We start from the raw sequence: 17089 nt of genomic DNA on the forward strand, positions 1-17089 counted from the left end.
TTGGCTAAAAAATACCTCACATATAGCCTCCGGGGGCTATATGGAGATATTTAACCCCTGCCAGAATACACTAAAGAGCGGGAGACGAGCCCGCCGGAAAAGGGGCGGGGCCTATCTCCTCAGCACACAGCGCCATTTTCCTTACACAGCTCCGCTGGTCAGGACGGCTCCCAGGTCTCTCCCCTGCACTGCACTACAGAAACAGGGTAAAACAAGAGAGGGGGTGCAAAATAGTGGCAAAAATTATATTATAAAAGCAGCTATACAGGGAGCACTTATTATAAGGCTATCCCTGTCATATATAGCGCTTTTGGTGTGTGCTGGCAAACTCTCCCTCTGTCTCCCCAAAGGGCTAGTGGGGTCCTGTCTTCGTTAAGAGCATTCCCTGTGTGTCTGCTGTGTGTCGGTACGTGTGTGTCGACATGTATGAGGACGATATTGGTGTGGAGGCGGAGCAATTGCCAAATATGGGGATGTCACCTCCTAGGGGGTCGACACCAGAATGGATGCCTTTATTTATGGAATTACGGGATAGTGTCAACACGCTAAAGCAGTCGTTTGACGACATGAGACGGCCGGACAATCAGTTAGTGCCTGTCCAGGCGCCTCAAACACCGTCAGGGGCTGTAAAACGCCCTTTGCCTCAGTCGGTCGACACAGACCCAGACACGGGCACTGATTCCAGTGGCGACGGTGACGAATCAACCGTATTTTCCAGTAGGGCCACACGTTATATGATTTTGGCAATGAAGGAGGCGTTACATTTAGCTGATACTACAGGTACCACTAAACAGGGTATTATGTGGGGTGTGAAAAAACTACCTATAGTTTTTCCTGAATCAGAAGAACTAAATGATGTATGTGATGAAGCGTGGGTTGCCCCCGATAAAAAGATGCTAATTTCAAAGAAGTTATTAGCTTTATACCCTTTCCCGTCAGAGGTTAGGGCGCGCTGGGAAACACCTCCTAGGGTGGACAAGGCGCTCACACGCTTATCTAAACAAGTGGCGTTACCCTCTCCTGAGACGGCCGCACTTAAAGATCCAGCAGATAGGAGGATGGAAAATATCCAAAAAAGTATATACACACATACAGGTGTTATACTACGACCAGCTATAGCGACAGCCTGGATGTGCAGTGCTGGAGTAGCTTGGTCAGAGTCCCTGATTGAAAATATTGATACCCTGGATAGGGACAATGTTTTACTGTCTTTAGAGCAAATAAAGGATGCATTTCTTTATATGCGTGATGCACAGAGGGATATCTGCACACTGGCATCACGGGTAAGTGCTATGTCCATTTCGGCCAGAAGAAGTTTATGGACGCGACAGTGGTCAGGCGATGCGGACTCAAAACGGCATATGGAAGTTTTGCCGTATAAAGGGGAGGAGTTATTTGGAGTCGGTCTATCAGATTTGGTGGCCACGGCTACAGCCGGGAAATCCACCTTTTTACCTCAAGCTACTCCCCAACAGAAAAAGACACCGACTTTTCAACCGCAGCCCTTTCGTTCCTTTAAAAACAAGAGAGCAAAGGGATATTCATATCTGCCACGAGGCAGAGGAAGGGGGAAGAGACACCAACAGGCAGCTCCTTCCCAGGAACAGAAGCCCTCCCCCGCTTCTACAAAAGCCTCAGCATGACGCTGGGGCTTCTCAAGCGGACTCGGGGGCGGTGGGCGGTCGTCTCAAGAATTTCAGCGCGCAGTGGGCTCACTCGCAGGTAGATCCCTGGATCCTGCAGAAAATATCTCAGGGGTACAGGTTGGAACTAGAGACAGATCCGCCTCGCCGTTTCCTGAAGTCTGCTTTACCAACGTCCCCCTCCGAAAGGGAGACGGTTTTGGAAGCCATTCACAAGCTGTACTCTCAGCAGGTGATAGTCAAGGTACCTCTTCTACAACAGGGAAAGGGGTATTATTCCACTCTATTTGTGGTACCGAAGCCGGACGGCTCGGTAAGACCTATTCTAAATCTGAAGTCCTTGAACCTGTACATAAAGAAGTTCAAGTTCAAAATGGAGTCACTCAGAGCAGTGATAGCGAACCTGGAAGAAGGGGACTTCATGGTGTCCTTGGACATCAAGGATGCGTACCTCCACGTTCCAATTTACCCCTCACACCAGGGGTACCTCAGGTTCGTTGTACAAAACTGTCACTATCAGTTTCAGACGCTGCCGTTCGGATTGTCCACGGCACCTCGGGTCTTTACAAAGGTAATGGCCGAGATGATGATTCTTCTTCGAAGAAAAGGCGTATTAATTATCCCATACTTGGACGATCTCCTAATAAGGGCAAGGTCCAGAGAACAGCTAGAGAGGGGATTAGCACTGTCTCAAGAAGTGCTAAAACAGCACGGCTGGATTCTGAATATTCCAAAATCCCAGTTAATGCCGACAACTCGTCTGCTGTTCCTAGGGATGATTCTGGACACGGTTCAGAAAAAGGTTTTTCTCCCGGAGGAAAAAGCCAAGGAGTTATCCGAGCTTGTCAGGAACCTCCTAAAACCAGGAAAGGTGTCTGTACATCAATGCACAAGAGTCCTGGGAAAAATGGTGGCTTCTTACGAAGCAATTCCATTCGGCAGATTCCATGCACGAATTTTCCAGAGGGATCTGTTGGACAAATGGTCAGGGTCGCATCTTCAGATGCACCAGCGGATAACCCTGTCTCCAAGGACAAGGGTATCTCTTCTGTGGTGGTTGCAGAGTGCTCATCTATTGGAGGGCCGCAGATTCGGCATACAGGATTGGATCCTGGTGACCACGGACGCCAGCCTGAGAGGCTGGGGAGCAGTCACACAAGGAAGAAACTTCCAGGGAGTGTGGACGAGCCTGGAAACGTCTCTTCACATAAACATTCTGGAACTAAGAGCAATCTACAATGCTCTAAGCCAGGCAGAACCTCTGCTTCAAGGAAAACCGGTGTTGATCCAGTCGGACAACATCACGGCAGTCGCCCATGTAAACAGACAGGGCGGCACAAGAAGCAGGAGTGCAATGGCAGAAGCTGCAAGGATTCTTCGCTGGGCAGAGAATCATGTGATAGCACTGTCAGCAGTGTTCATCCCGGGAGTGGACAACTGGGAAGCAGACTTCCTCAGCAGACACGACCTTCACCCGGGAGAGTGGGGACTTCATCCGGAAGTCTTCCACATGCTGGTAACCCGTTGGAAAAGACCAATGGTGGACATGATGGCGTCTCGCCTCAACAAAAAACTGGACAGGTATTGCGCCAGGTCAAGAGATCCGCAGGCAATAGCTGTGGACGCGCTGGTAACGCCTTGGGTGTACCAGTCGGTGTATGTGTTTCCTCCTCTGCCTCTCATACCAAAAGTATTGAGAATTATACGGCAAAGAGGCGTAAGAACGATACTAGTGGTTCCGGATTGGCCAAGAAGGACTTGGTACCCGGAACTTCAAGAGATGATCACGGAAGATCCGTGGCCTCTACCTCTAAGGAGGGACTTGCTTCAGCAGGGTCCCTGTCTGTTTCAAGACTTACCGCGGCTGCGTTTGACGGCATGGCGGTTGAACGCCGGATCCTAAAGGAAAAAGGCATGCCGGAAGAAGTCATTCCTACTTTGATTAAAGCAAGGAAGGAAGTAACCGTGCAACACTATCACCGCATTTGGCGAAGATATGTTGCGTGGTGCGAGGATCGGAGTACTCCGACGGAGGAATTTCAACTGGGTCGATTCCTACATTTCCTGCAATCAGGATTGTCTATGGGTCTCAAATTGGGATCTATTAAGGTTCAAATTTCGGCCCTGTCGATTTTCTTTCAAAAAGAATTGGCTTCAGTTTCTGAAGTCCAGACTTTTGTTAAGGGAGTGCTGCATATACAGCCTCCTGTGGTGCCTCCAGTGGCACCGTGGGATCTCAATGTGGTTTTGGAATTTCTAAAATCTCATTGGTTTGAACCACTAAAAAAAAGGTGGATTTAAAATATCTCACTTGGAAAGTGACCATGTTACTAGCCCTGGCTTCGGCCAGGAGAGTGTCAGAACTGGCAGCTTTATCTTACAAAAGCCCATATCTGATTTTCCATTCGGACAGGGCAGAACTGCGGACTCGTCCGCATTTTCTCCCTAAGGTGGTGTCAGCATTTCATCTGAACCAGCCTATTGTAGTGCCTGCGGCTACAAGTGACTTGGAGGACTCCAAGTTACTGGACGTTGTCAGAGCATTAAAAATATATATTGCAAGGACAGCTGGAGTCAGAAAATCTGACTCGTTGTTTATATTGTATGCACCCAACAAGATGGGTGCTCCTGCGTCTAAGCAGACGATTGCTCGTTGGATCTGTAGCACAATCCAACTTGCACATTCTGTGGCAGGCCTGCCACAGCCTAAATCTGTAAAGGCCCACTCCACAAGGAAGGTGGGCTCATCTTGGGCGGCTGCCCGAGGGGTCTCGGCATTACAACTTTGCCGAGCAGCTACGTGGTCAGGGGAGAACACGTTTGTAAAATTTTACAAATTTGATACTCTGGCTAAGGAGGACCTGGAGTTCTCTCATTCGGTGCTGCAGAGTCATCCGCACTCTCCCGCCCGTTTGGGAGCTTTGGTATAATCCCCATGGTCCTTTCAGGAACCCCAGCATCCACTAGGACGATAGAGAAAATAAGAATTTACTTACCGATAATTCTATTTCTCGGAGTCCGTAGTGGATGCTGGGCGCCCATCCCAAGTGCGGATTATCTGCAATAATTGTACATAGTTATTGTTAACTAATTCGGGTTATTGTTTAGGAAGCCATCTTTCAGAGGCTCCTCTGTTATCATACTGTTAACTGGGTTTGATCACAAGTTGTACGGTGTGATTGGTGTGGCTGGTATGAGTCTTACCCGGGATTCAAAATTCCTCCCTTATTGTGTACGCTCGTCCGGGCACAGTACCTAACTGAGGCTTGGAGGAGGGTCATAGGGGGAGGAGCCAGTGCACACCACCTGATCGGAAAGCTTTACTTTTTGTGCCCTGTCTCCTGCGGAGCCGCTATTCCCCATGGTCCTTTCAGGAACCCCAGCATCCACTACGGACTCCGAGAAATAGAATTATCGGTAAGTAAATTCTTATTTATTGTGGGGTGGCCTATAGCATACAATCTGATTCTAGCTGTCATTTTTACAGCGCAAACTTAAGAAAATAAAAATGATTTGGTTGATTTTGACAACAATACAGTTCCGTGTGCACTGGTTTTCATTACTTATGTTACATTATCTATTTCTTGTACCTCTGGTGTGTTATCGTATGAGGTTTAAAAAGACTTGCAGGAGTGTTTGTTGATTTGGTGTTTCTTGGAAATCTGATAGTATCACTACAACACAAATTCCTATGCTTCACCAGTATGTGTAATTTATATTTGTAGTGTAATGTTGGCGATAAATTGCAGGTGCTAGAAATAATGGGGCAGATGTATTAACCTGGAGAAGGCATAAGGAAGTGATAAACCAGTGATATTTGCAAGGTGATAAAGGCACCAGCCAATCAGCTCCAATATGTAAATTAACAGCTAGGATCTGATTGGCTGCTGCCTTTATCACCTTGCAAATATCACTGGTTTATCACTTCCTTATGCCTTCTCCAGGTTAATACATCTGCCCCAATGTGACCTAGTGTAGTGAAAGAACATTTGCGAATTACTTTGATGATATCTACATATGAATCCTACTAATGAAACCCCACAGGTGATTTTGAGAATCATATTTATAGGAAAGCATTAGCATTTACTTGTATTTGTTTTGTTTCTTTTGTTTATTTTCTGCTGCTCTAAATGTTTTCTCCAGCAGAGACTTTTATTAAGATGACTTCTGAGGCAACTATTGCTCCATCCAGGAACAGACTCCCAAACCAAGGCTACAGAGACTACTACTGGCTGCGCTCTTTTGTGGCAGGAGGTAAGATCTAGTAAATGGTATGACCTGCTTTCATTTAGTAATTCATGATCAAAAATTCATTGAAAATAGACAGAAAATAATATTTGAATGACGGAAAAAATACAAGTTGATCCAAAAAGAAAATACTTTTTTATGACCATCTTAAATACCCCTACATTGTACAGTGCATACGTATCTAGTACCTGGGTATCTAAAGTAAAGGGCTCCAAACAGGGGCATAACTAGACATTGTGATCCCTATAGATTTCTCTGACGTCCTAAGTGGATGCTGGGACTCCGTAAGGATTATGGGGAATAGCGGCTCCGCAGGAGACTGGGCACAACTAAAAGAAAGCTTTAGACTACTGGTGTGCACTGGCTCCTCCCACCATGACCCTCCTCCAGACCTCAGTTAGAATCTTGTGCCCGGCTGAGCTGGATGCACACTAGGGGCTCTCCTGAGCTCCTAGAAAGAAAGTATATTTTAGGTTTTTTATTTTACAGTGAGATCTGCTGGCAACAGACTCACTGCAGCGAGGGACTAAGGGGAGAAGAAGCGAACCTACCTAACTGGTGGTAGCTTGGGCTTCTTAGGCTACTGGACACCATTAGCTCCAGAGGGATCGACCACAGGACCCGACCTCGCTGTTCGGTCCCGGAGCCGCGCCGCCGGCCCCCTTACAGAGCCAGAAGCAAGAAGTGTTCCTGAAAATCGGCGGCAGAAGACTTCTGTCTTTAACATTGCTCCTCATGCACACCTCACACTCCGGTCACTGATGGGTGCAGGGCGCTGGGGGGGGGGGGGGGGCGCCCTGAGGGCAATATAAGACACCTTGGCTGGCAAATCTACACCATATATTGTCAGGAAGGCTATATAGGTGTAAAAATACCCCTGCCAGAATTCCAGAAAAAGCGGGAGAAGTCCGCCGGAAAAGGGGCGGGGCCATCTCCCTCAGCACACTGGCGCCATTTTTCCCTCACAGCTCCGCTGGAAGGACGCTCCCTGGCTCTCCCCTGCAGTGTCAAGCTACATAAGGGTAAAAAAGAGAGGGGGGGGGCACTAAATTTAGACGCAGTATATATAATATAAGCAGCTATAAGGGAAAAACACTCATTTATAGTGGGATCCCTGTGTTATATAGCGCTCTGGTGTGTGCTGGCATACTCTCTCTCTGTCTCCCCAAAGGGCTTTGTGGGGTCCTGTCCTCTGTCAGAGCATTCCCTGTGTGTATGCGGTGTGTCGGTACGGCTGTGTCGACATGTTTGATTAGGAGGCTTATGTGGAGGCAGAAGAGATGCCGATAAATGTGATGTCACCCCCTGCGGGGTCGACACCTGAGTGGATGGTGCTGTGGAAGGAATTACGCGACAGTGTCGACTCCTTGCATAAAAGGTTTGACGACATACCAAATGTGGGACAGCCGGCTTCTCAGCCTGTGCCTGCCCAGGCGTCTCAAAAGCCATCAGGGGCTCTAAAACGCCCGCTACCTCAGATGGCAGACACAGATGTCGACACGGATACTGACTCCAGTGTCGACGACGATGAGACTAATGTAACTTCCAATAGGGCCACACGTTACATGATTGAGGCAATGAAAAATGTGTTACACATTTCTGATGTTACCCCGGGTACCACAAAAAAGGGTATTATGTTTGGAGAGAAAAAACTACCAGTGGTTTTTCCTCCATCTGAAGAATTAAATGAAGTGTGTGAAGAAGCGTGGGCTTCCCCTGATAAGAAACTGGTAATTTCTAAGAGGTTACTAATGGCGTACCCTTTCCCGCCAGAGGATAGGTCACGTTGGGAAACATCCCCTAGGGTGGATAAAGTGCTCACACGCTTGTCAAAGAAGGTGGCACTACCGTCTCCGGATACGGCCGCCCTGAAGGAATCTGCTGATAGAAAGCAGGAGGCTATCCTGAAGTCTATATATACACACACAGGTGTTATACTGAGACCAGCTATTGCTTCAGCATGGATGTGCAGTGCTGCAGCTGCGTGGTCAGATTCCCTGTCGGACAATATTGATACCCTAGACAGGGACACTATATTGCTAACCATGGAGCATATTAAAGACGCACTCTTCTACATGAGGGATGCACAGAGGGATATTTGCCGGCTGGCATCTAAAATAAGTGCAATGTCCATTTCTGCCAGGAGAGGGTTATGGACTCGGCAGTGGACAGGAGATGCAGATTCTAAAAGGCACATGGAAGTTTTGCCTTATAAGGGTGAGGAGTTGTTCGGGGATGGTCTCTCGGACCTCGTTTCCACAGCAACGGCTGGGAAGTCTAAATTTTTACCCCATGTTCCCTCACAGCCAAAGAAAGCACCGTATTGTCAGGTACAGTCCTTTCGGCCAAATAAGGGCAAGCGGGTTAGGGGCGCGTCCTTTCTGCCCAGAGGTAGAGGGAAAAAGCTGCAGCATACAGCCAGTTCCCAGGAGCAAAAGTCCTCCCCCGCTTCCTCTAAGTCCACAGCATGACGCTGGGGCTCCACAGGCGGAGCCAGGTACGGTGGGGGCCCGTCTCAAAAATTTCAGCAATCAGTGGGCTCGCTCACGGGTGGATCCCTGGATCTTTCAAGTAGTATCTCAGGGGTACAAGCTGGAATTCGAGACGTCTCCCCCCCGCCGTTTCCTCAAATCTGCCTTACCAACAACTCCCTCAGGCAGGGAGGCAGTGTTACAGGCAATTCACAAGCTGTATTCACAACAGGTGATAGTAAAGGTGCCCCTACTTCAACAACAACGGGGTTACTATTCCACAATGTTTGTGGTACCGAAACCGGACGGTTCGGTGAGACCCATTTTAAATTTGAAATCCTTGAACACGTATATAACAAAAATTAAAGTTCAAGATGGAATCGCTCAGGGCGGTTATTGCAAGCCTGGACGAGGGGGATTACATGGTATCACTGGACATCAAGGATGCTTACCTGCATGTCCCCATTTACCATGCTCACCAGGAGTGCCTCAGATTTGTGGTACAGGATTGTCATTACCAATTCCAGACGTTGCCGTTCGGTCTATCCACGGCTCCGAGGGTCTTTACCAAGGTAATGGCCGAAATGATGATCCTCCTTCGAAAGAAGGGAGTTTTAATTATCCCGTACTTGGACGATCTCCTGATAAAGGCAAGGTCCAGGGAGCAGTTGTTGGTCGGGGTAGCACTATCTCGGGAGGTGCTACAACAGCACGGCTGGATTCTAAATATTCCAAAGTCACAGCTGATCCCTAGGACACGTCTACTGTTCCTGGGGATGGTTCTGGACACAGAACAGAAAAAAGTGTTTCTCCCGGAGGAGAAGGCCAAGGAGCTGTCATCTCTAGTCAGAGGCCTCCTAAAACCAAAACAGGTGTCGTTGCATCACTGCACGCGGATCCTGGGAAAGATGGTAGCTTCCTACGAAGCAATTCCATTCGGCAGGTTCCATGCAAGAACCTTTCAGTGGGACCTGTTGGACAAGTGGTCCGGATCGCATCTTCAGATGCATCGGCTGATAACCCTGTCTCCAAGGACCAGGGTGTCTCTGCTGTGGTGGCTGCAGAGTGCTCATCTTCAAGAGGGCCGCAGATTCGGCATGCAGGACTGGGTCCTGGTGACCACGGATGCCAGCCTTCGAGGCTGGGGGGCAGTCACACAGGGAAGAAACTTCCAAGGACTATGGTCAAGTCAGGAGACTTCCCTGCACATAAATATTCTGGAACTGATGGCCATTTACAATGCCCTAAGTCAGGCAAAACCCCTGCTTCAAAACCAGCCGGTACTGATCCAGTCAGACAACATCACGGCGGTCGCCCATGTAAACCGACAGGGCGGCACGAGAAGCAGGACGGCGATGGCAGAAGCCACAAGGATTCTCCGATGGGCGGAAAATCACGTGTTAGCACTGTCAGCAGTGTTCATTCCGGGAGTGGACAACTGGGAAGCAGACTTCCTCAGCAGGCACGACCTCCACCCGGGAGAGTGGGGACTTCATCCAGAAGTCTTCCAACTGATTGTAAACCGTTGGGAAAGGCCACTGGTGGACATGATGGCGTCCCGCCTAAACAAAAAGCTAGAAAAGTATTGCGCCAGGTCAAGAGACCCGCAGGCGATAGCTGTGGACGCTCTAGTGACACCGTGGGTGTACCGGTTGGTTCATGTGTTCCCTCCTCTTCCTCTCATACCAAAGGTACTGAGGATAATAAGGAGACGAGGAGTAAGAACTATACTCATTGTTCCGGATTGGCAAAGAAGAGCTTGGTACCCGGAACTTCAAGAAATGATCTCAGAGGAACCATGGCCTCTGCCGCTCAGACAGGACCTGCTGCAGCAGGGGCCCTGTCTGTTCCAAGACTTACCGCGGCTGCGTTTGACGGCATGGCGGTTGAACACCGGATCCTGAAGGAAAAGGGCATTCCGGAGGAAGTCATTCCTACGCTGATTAAAGCTAGAAAAGAAGTAACTGCAAACCATTATCACCGCATATGGCGAAAATATGTTGCGTGGTGTGAGGCCAGGAAGGCCCCAACGGAAGAATTTCAGCTGGGCCGTTTCCTGCACTTTCTACAGTCAGGGGTGACTATGTGCCTAAAATTGGGTTCCATTAAGGTCCAGATTTCGGCTCTATCGATTTTCTTCCAGAGAGAAGTGGCTTCACTACCTGAAGTTCAAACTTTTGTTAAGGGAGTGCTGCATATTCAGCCCCCTTTTGTGTCTCCAGTGGCACCTTGGGATCTCAACGTGGTGTTGGATTTCCTAAAGTCACATTGGTTTGAGCCACTTAAAACCGTGGAATTGAAATATCTCACGTGGAAAGTGGTCATGTTGTTGGCCTTGGCTTCGGCCAGGCGTGTATCAGAATTGGCGGCTTTGTCATGTAAAAGCCCTTATCTGATTTTCCATATGGTTAGGGCAGAATTGAGGACTCGTCCCCAATTTCTCCCTAAGGTGGTATTAGCCTTTCATCTGAACCAACCTATAGTGGTGCCTGCGGCTACTAAAGACTTGGAGGCTTCCAAGTCGTTGGATGTAGTCAGGGCCCTGAAAATTTATGTTTCCAGGACAGCTGGAGTCAGAAAGACTGACTCGCTATTTATCCTGTATGCGCCCAACAAGTTGGGTGCACCTGCTTCAAAGCAGACTATTGCTCGCTGGATCTGTAGTACGATTCAGCTTGCACATTCTGCGACTGGACTGCCGCATCCTAAATCAGTGAAAGCCCATTCCACGAGGAAGGTGGGCTCTTCTTGGGCGGCTGCCCGAGGGGTCTCGGCTCTACAACTTTGCCGAGCAGCTACTTGGTCTGGGTCAAACACATTTGCTAAATTCTACAAGTTTGACACCCTGGCTGAGGAGGACCTAGAGTTTGCCCATTCGGTGCTGCAGAGTCATCCGCGCTCTCCCGCCCGTTTGGGAGCTTTGGTATAATCCCCATGGTCCTTACGGAGTCCCAGCATCCACTTAGGACGTCAGAGAAAATAAGAATTTACTCACCGGTAATTCTATTTCTCGTAGTCCGTAGTGGATGCTGGGCGCCCATCCCAAGTGCGGATTGTCTGCAATACTTGTATATAGTTATTGTTTAACTAAAGGGTTATTGTTGAGCCATCTGTTGAGAGGCTCAGTTGTTATCATACTGTTAACTGGGTATTGTATCACGAGTTATACGGTGTGATTGGTGTGGCTGGTATGAGTCTTATCCGGGATTCAAAATCCTTCCTTATTGTGTCAGCTCTTCCGGGCACAGTGTCCTAACTGAGGTCTGGAGGAGGGTCATGGTGGGAGGAGCCAGTGCACACCAGTAGTCTAAAGCTTTCTTTTAGTTGTGCCCAGTCTACTGCGGAGCCGCTATTCCCCATGGTCCTTACGGAGTCCCAGCATCCACTACGGACTACGAGAAATAGAATTACCGGTGAGTAAATTCTTATTTTTGTAGGACTCCCATGTACCTGCCAAGTTCTAAAACATTGAGTATTCACAAGTATGTGCGAGGCACCTCCTAGCTCTGCACTCCATAGCCACTGTACTAACCCCTATCACCAGAGCTGCCATCAGAAATTGTGGGGCCCTGGATTGACAAAATAGGCAGGGCCCCTTCCACCACACACACAATGTCCCATAAACACACACGCACACACTGCCCCATTGGCTGCCGAACCGTGAGCTCCGATTGTCTCACTGCTGGCACTAAATTCAAAATACAGCTGGCACTTTCCATCCATGGTTGTCTGATGGTAACCAGCTGGCGGCCTAGCCCCAATCCACACTGCTCCTACCAGGGCCACCTCTTGGTCTATGCCCAGGACTGAAGTACCAGCCATCCCCCCCTGATGGCGGTCCTGCCTATTACTCTGCTATATACACCTTTTTCTTTCTTAACGTTTTTTTCTCTTACGTCCTAGAGGATACTGGGGTCCATTTAGTACCATGGGGTATAGACTGGGTCCACTAGGAGCCATGGGCACTTTAAGAATTTGATAGTGTGGGCTGGCTCCTCCCTCTATGCCCCTCCTACCAGACTCAGTTTAGAAAATGTGCCCGGAGGAGCCGGTCACGCTGAAGGAAGCTTCTATAGAGTTTTCGGCATTTATTTTATATGTTTGTTATTCTCAGGCAGTGCTGGATGGCACTAGCCTGCCTGCTTCGTGGGACTTAGGGGGGAGAACGGCCCAACCTCTTGAAGGGTTAATTGTCCCATTCCCCACTGACAGGACAATTAGCTCCTGAGGGACCTATTCGCAAGCCTATCACGGCGAGCGTACAGTCCCGCAGCACGCCGCCACCCCTAACAGAGCTAGAAGAATGAAGAGTGGCGAGTACTGAGCCGGCGTCCCGGCTACAGAGAGGGTACAGAGACACTTGGCTTCTAAATGGGGCTGAATGCATACATAACTGCGTCGCAGCACACTGTACACAGTATCCATACTGGCACAACAGCCTTAAAACTGTTTTCTCCATTTTAAGCACCAGATTCCTCAGCCAGTATAAAAAAAAAGGGAAGACCACTCGCCATTGAAGGGGCGGGGCTTAACTATGAGAGGATCCAGCAGCTCACCAGCACCATTTTCCCTCTGCAGTGAACACAGATGCTGACAGGACAGGGACACGCAGCTCCTCCAGTGTGACTCCAAATTACCTCAGCGGTACCAGAGGGTCATATCAGGGGTGGAGCGATTACTAGTGTACTAAATCCCCTATCAGGGTACTTCTACCCCTTTTCCACCTACGAGCACGGGTCGCAGCCGGGAGCCTGACACAGGTGCTACCCGGCTGCGGCCCGTGCTCAGCCCCTTTCCCACTGCGCTCACCAACTTGGCATATTGCCGGGTTGGTGACGCTGCTAGTGACGCGGCAGGAGCGATGCTGGGAGATCACATGATCTCCCAGCTCCGCCCTTCCATACAGTGTGAACGGGAGCTGTGTCACATTGACACAGCCTCCATTTACACAACACGTGTTCAACCCGGCAAGCTACCCGGGTAGGATTCCCAGATCACTTGATCTGGGAATTTGCAGGGGGGGGCGTTTCTACTAGAAAAAAACACGGGTAAAATGTGCGACCCCGCACATTTACCCGTGTTCTTAGAGCTAGTGGAAAAGGGGTATTCGTCTGCGACCTGGGTAAGCTTGGCATTAGCGATAAGGGCGCAATGGGGGCTGGCTCCAAACATCTGTGTGTCTCCCTTAAGGGCTCTTTGTGGGTTAATTGTGCTTAACCTTTCCTGTGTGTGTGTGTGTGTGTGTGTGTGTTGTCACTTTTCATTATGTCAGGCAAAGAGTGTGTGTCTTGTACCGCAGAGTGTTCCTCTTCACCAGGGGGCTCACTACTGGGTACCTGGGGTTCACTGACTAGTGGGGCTGAACTGGAATGGGTTAATTCTCTTAAGGGAATGATCTCAACTCTTTCTACAAAATTGTGCCGCAATGAGAAAGAGACGCAATACTTAAAACAGACTGTGGATTAGTTTATGAATAGAGACTCAGTCCCCAGGACAGCGTTTCAATCCCCTCGCATTTGTCCGCAAAAGCGATCTCTGGCCCATATCCTGCAGTCTGACTCTGACGCTGACAGGTGGACTCAGAGGGGGTGAAATGCAGCTCTGTCACAGGGAACAGAGGCTCTTAATAGAGGCTATCAGAGATGTTCTGCATATTCCTGATAAGGTGTCAGAGGAGTGTGAGGAATCTTATTTTAATGTAAAAAAAGAAGTCCTCAGTCACTTTTCCTGCGTCAAAGGATTTGAATACCCTGTTTGAAGAACCTTGGCTTAATCCTGATAAGAAGTTTCAGATCCCTAAAAGGTTACTCTCATCTTTTCCTTTTCCCCTGGAGGATAGGAAAAAATGGGAAAATCTGCCGATAGTGGACGCATCAGTCTCTAGGATGTCATGAAAAATTGTATTGCCTGTCCCTGGTGCAGCCTCCCTAAAAGACATGGCTGATCGTTAAATTGAAACTACCCTCAAATCTTTGTACACAGCTGCTGGGGTGGCCCAAAGACCCACTATTGCATTTGTGTGGATCACTAAAGCCATTGCAAAATGGTCAGGTAACCTAATTGAGGGGTTAGACTCCTTATCTAGGGGGGATGTTGTCTTACTCCTGCAGCATATACAGTACTCTGCAAACTTTATGGTGGAATCCATAAAGGAAATAGGCGTGCTTAACGCACGCACCACCGCTATGGTAGTTTTGGCACGCAGAGGCTTGTGGCTACGCCAGTGGGCTGCTGACGTGTATTCCAGGAAAGGCGTGGAAGGCCTACCATTCACAGGAGAGGCCTTGTTCAGAGATGAATTAGACAAATGGATCTCCACAGCTACTGCGGGTAAGTCTACGTATCTTCCTTCCGCACCCCCCCCAACCAAGAAAACGTATTCAGCTTCTAAGTTACAGTCCTTTCGGGTGGCCAAATTCAAGGGCAAATCCAGAGGTGCTTCTATGTCCTCCAGCGGCGCAAGAGGTAAACCACGCAAACCAGCAACAGCAGGTACTCCGGAACAGAGCTCAGGCTCTGCTTCCTCAAAGACTTCAGCATGACGGTGGACCGCAGTGCCTGGAAGGCTATCAGGTGGGAGCTTGCCTACAATTCTTCAGTCAAATCTGGTCAGATTCGTGCCAGGTTCCCTGGGTCATAAATCTTATTTCCCATGGCTACAGACTGGAGTTCCAAGAGCTCCCACCTTACAGATTCTTCAAATCAGGCTTGCCAGTTTCACAAGAGGCAAGTATAAGTTTACAACATGCCATCCAAAAACTGGTACAGACTCACGTCATTGTTCCAGTTCCACCTCATCAACTACACAAGAGGTACTATTCCAACTTGTTTGTAGTACCGATACCGGACGGTTCGGTAAGACCAATTTTGAACCTCAAGTCGTTGAACCCGTACTTACGAGTGTTCAAATTCAAGATGGAGTCTTTGAGAGTGGTGAGCTCCGGTCTGGAGGAGGGGGAATTCCTAGTGTCTCTGGATATCAAGGATGCGTACCTTCACATTCCGATCTGGCCACCTCATCAGGCTTACCTGTGGTTTGCACTGCAGGACTGTCACTACCAGTTCCAGGCCCTGCCATTTGGTCTCTCCACGGCACCGAGGGTGTTCACCAAGGTGTTGGCAGAGATGATGGGGGTGATTCCGAGTTGTTCGTTCGCTAGCTGCTTTTAGCAGCATTGCACACGCTAAGCCGCCGCCCTCTGGGAGTGTATCTTAGCTTAGCAGAATTGCGAACGAAAGATTAGCAGAATTGCGAATAGAAAATTCTTAGCAGTTTCTGAGTAGCTCGAGACTTACTCACAAATAGCGATCAGTTCAGTCAGTTTTGTTCCTGGTATGACGTCACACACACGCCCAGTGTTCGGCCAGCCACTCCCCCGTTTCTCCAGACACTCCCGCGTTTTTCCCTGGCACGCCTGCGTTTTTCCGCACACTCCCAGAAAACGGCCAGTTTCCGCCCAGAAACATCCACTTCCTGTCAATCACACTACGATCACTTCAACGATGAAAAATCTTCGTTCGGGCGTGAGTAAATCTACTAAGTTTTGTGTTAAAATACTAACCGCATGCGCACTGCGAACCGTGCACATGCGCATTTTTTCCTTAATCGCTCCGTTGCAAAAATCGGCAACGAGCGAACAACTCGGAATGACCCCCGATGTTTCTACTCCGCAAACGGGGAGTGAACATAATTCCCTACCTGGACGATTTCCTGATAAAAGCACCGTCCAGGGAAAGGTTGCTGGACAGCATTGCTCTCTCAACCAAACTTCTCCAGGATAATGGGTGGATTCTGAACCTTCCGAAATCTCACTTAGAGCCAACATGGATGCTCCCATTCCTGGGAATGATACTGGATACAGAGTTGCAGAAGGTGTTCCTTCCGTTGGAAAAGGCATTAGTGATCCAGTCGATGGTTCGGGATGTCCTGAAACCAACCCGGATATCGGTGCATCTGTGCATTCGACTTCTGGTGAAAATGGTGGCCTCTTACGAGGCTCTTCAATATGGAAGGTTTCACGCAAGACCCTTCCAGCTGGATTTGTTGGACAAATGGTCCGGATCGCATCTTCACATGCACCAGAGGATACGTCTGTCACCAAAATCCAGGATCTCCGTTCTGTGGTGGCTACAGACTTCTCACCTCATCAAGGTTCGGAGGTTCGGGCTTCAGAATTAGAGTCTATTAACCACAGACGCAAGCCTCAGAGGTTGGAGAGCAGTCACTCGAGGTGCATTTTCAAGGAAGGTGGTCCAGTCAGGAAGTCGTCCTTCCAATCAACATTCTGGAATTCAGGGCCGTATACAATGCCCTTCTGCAGGCCTCACATCTTATTCAAGATCAGGCCATTCAGGTCCAGTCGGACAATGTGATGGCAGTAACGTACATAAACCGACAGGGTGGAACGAAAAGCAGAGCAGCAATGTCAGAGGTGTCAAGAATTCTCCTCTGGGCAGAAAAAAACGCTGTGGCATTGTCGACGGGAAGCAGACTTCCTCAGCAGACACGACCTGCACCCGGGGGAGTGGGGCCTTCACCCGGAAGTGTTCAGGTGCTTGACAAGTCGATGGGGATATCTACAGATCAACATGATGGCCTCTCATCTCAACAAGAAGCTCAGGCGGTATTGTTCCAGGTCGAGAGACCCACAGGTGGTGGCGATAGACGCCCTGACAACTCCATGGGTCTATCAGATGGTGTACGTGTTTCCTCCACTTCCTCTGATC

The 17089-nt window shown here is 49.1% G+C and overlaps 1 protein-coding gene across 9 annotated transcripts in view; it reads left to right on the forward strand.

The window, feature by feature from the left end:
• The window catches only part of SLC25A16 (solute carrier family 25 member 16), a 175010-nt gene that overhangs the window by 83248 nt on the left and 74673 nt on the right, over positions 1–17089 (forward strand). For 6 of the 9 annotated variants that reach the window (XM_063961597.1, XM_063961596.1, XM_063961590.1 and 3 more), the window contains one exon: positions 5787–5897. In XM_063961597.1, the coding sequence (XP_063817667.1) occupies positions 5804–5897 (94 nt within the window). In that variant the 5' untranslated portion in view covers positions 5787–5803. The remainder of the gene's footprint in view (positions 1–5786; positions 5898–17089) is intronic. The other 3 variants (XM_063961591.1, XM_063961594.1, XM_063961595.1) reach the window with 1 other exon arrangement.

This window comes from Pseudophryne corroboree, chromosome 3 (genome assembly GCF_028390025.1).
Source record: "Pseudophryne corroboree isolate aPseCor3 chromosome 3, aPseCor3.hap2, whole genome shotgun sequence".
Classification (NCBI taxonomy): Eukaryota; Metazoa; Chordata; class Amphibia; order Anura; family Myobatrachidae; genus Pseudophryne; species Pseudophryne corroboree.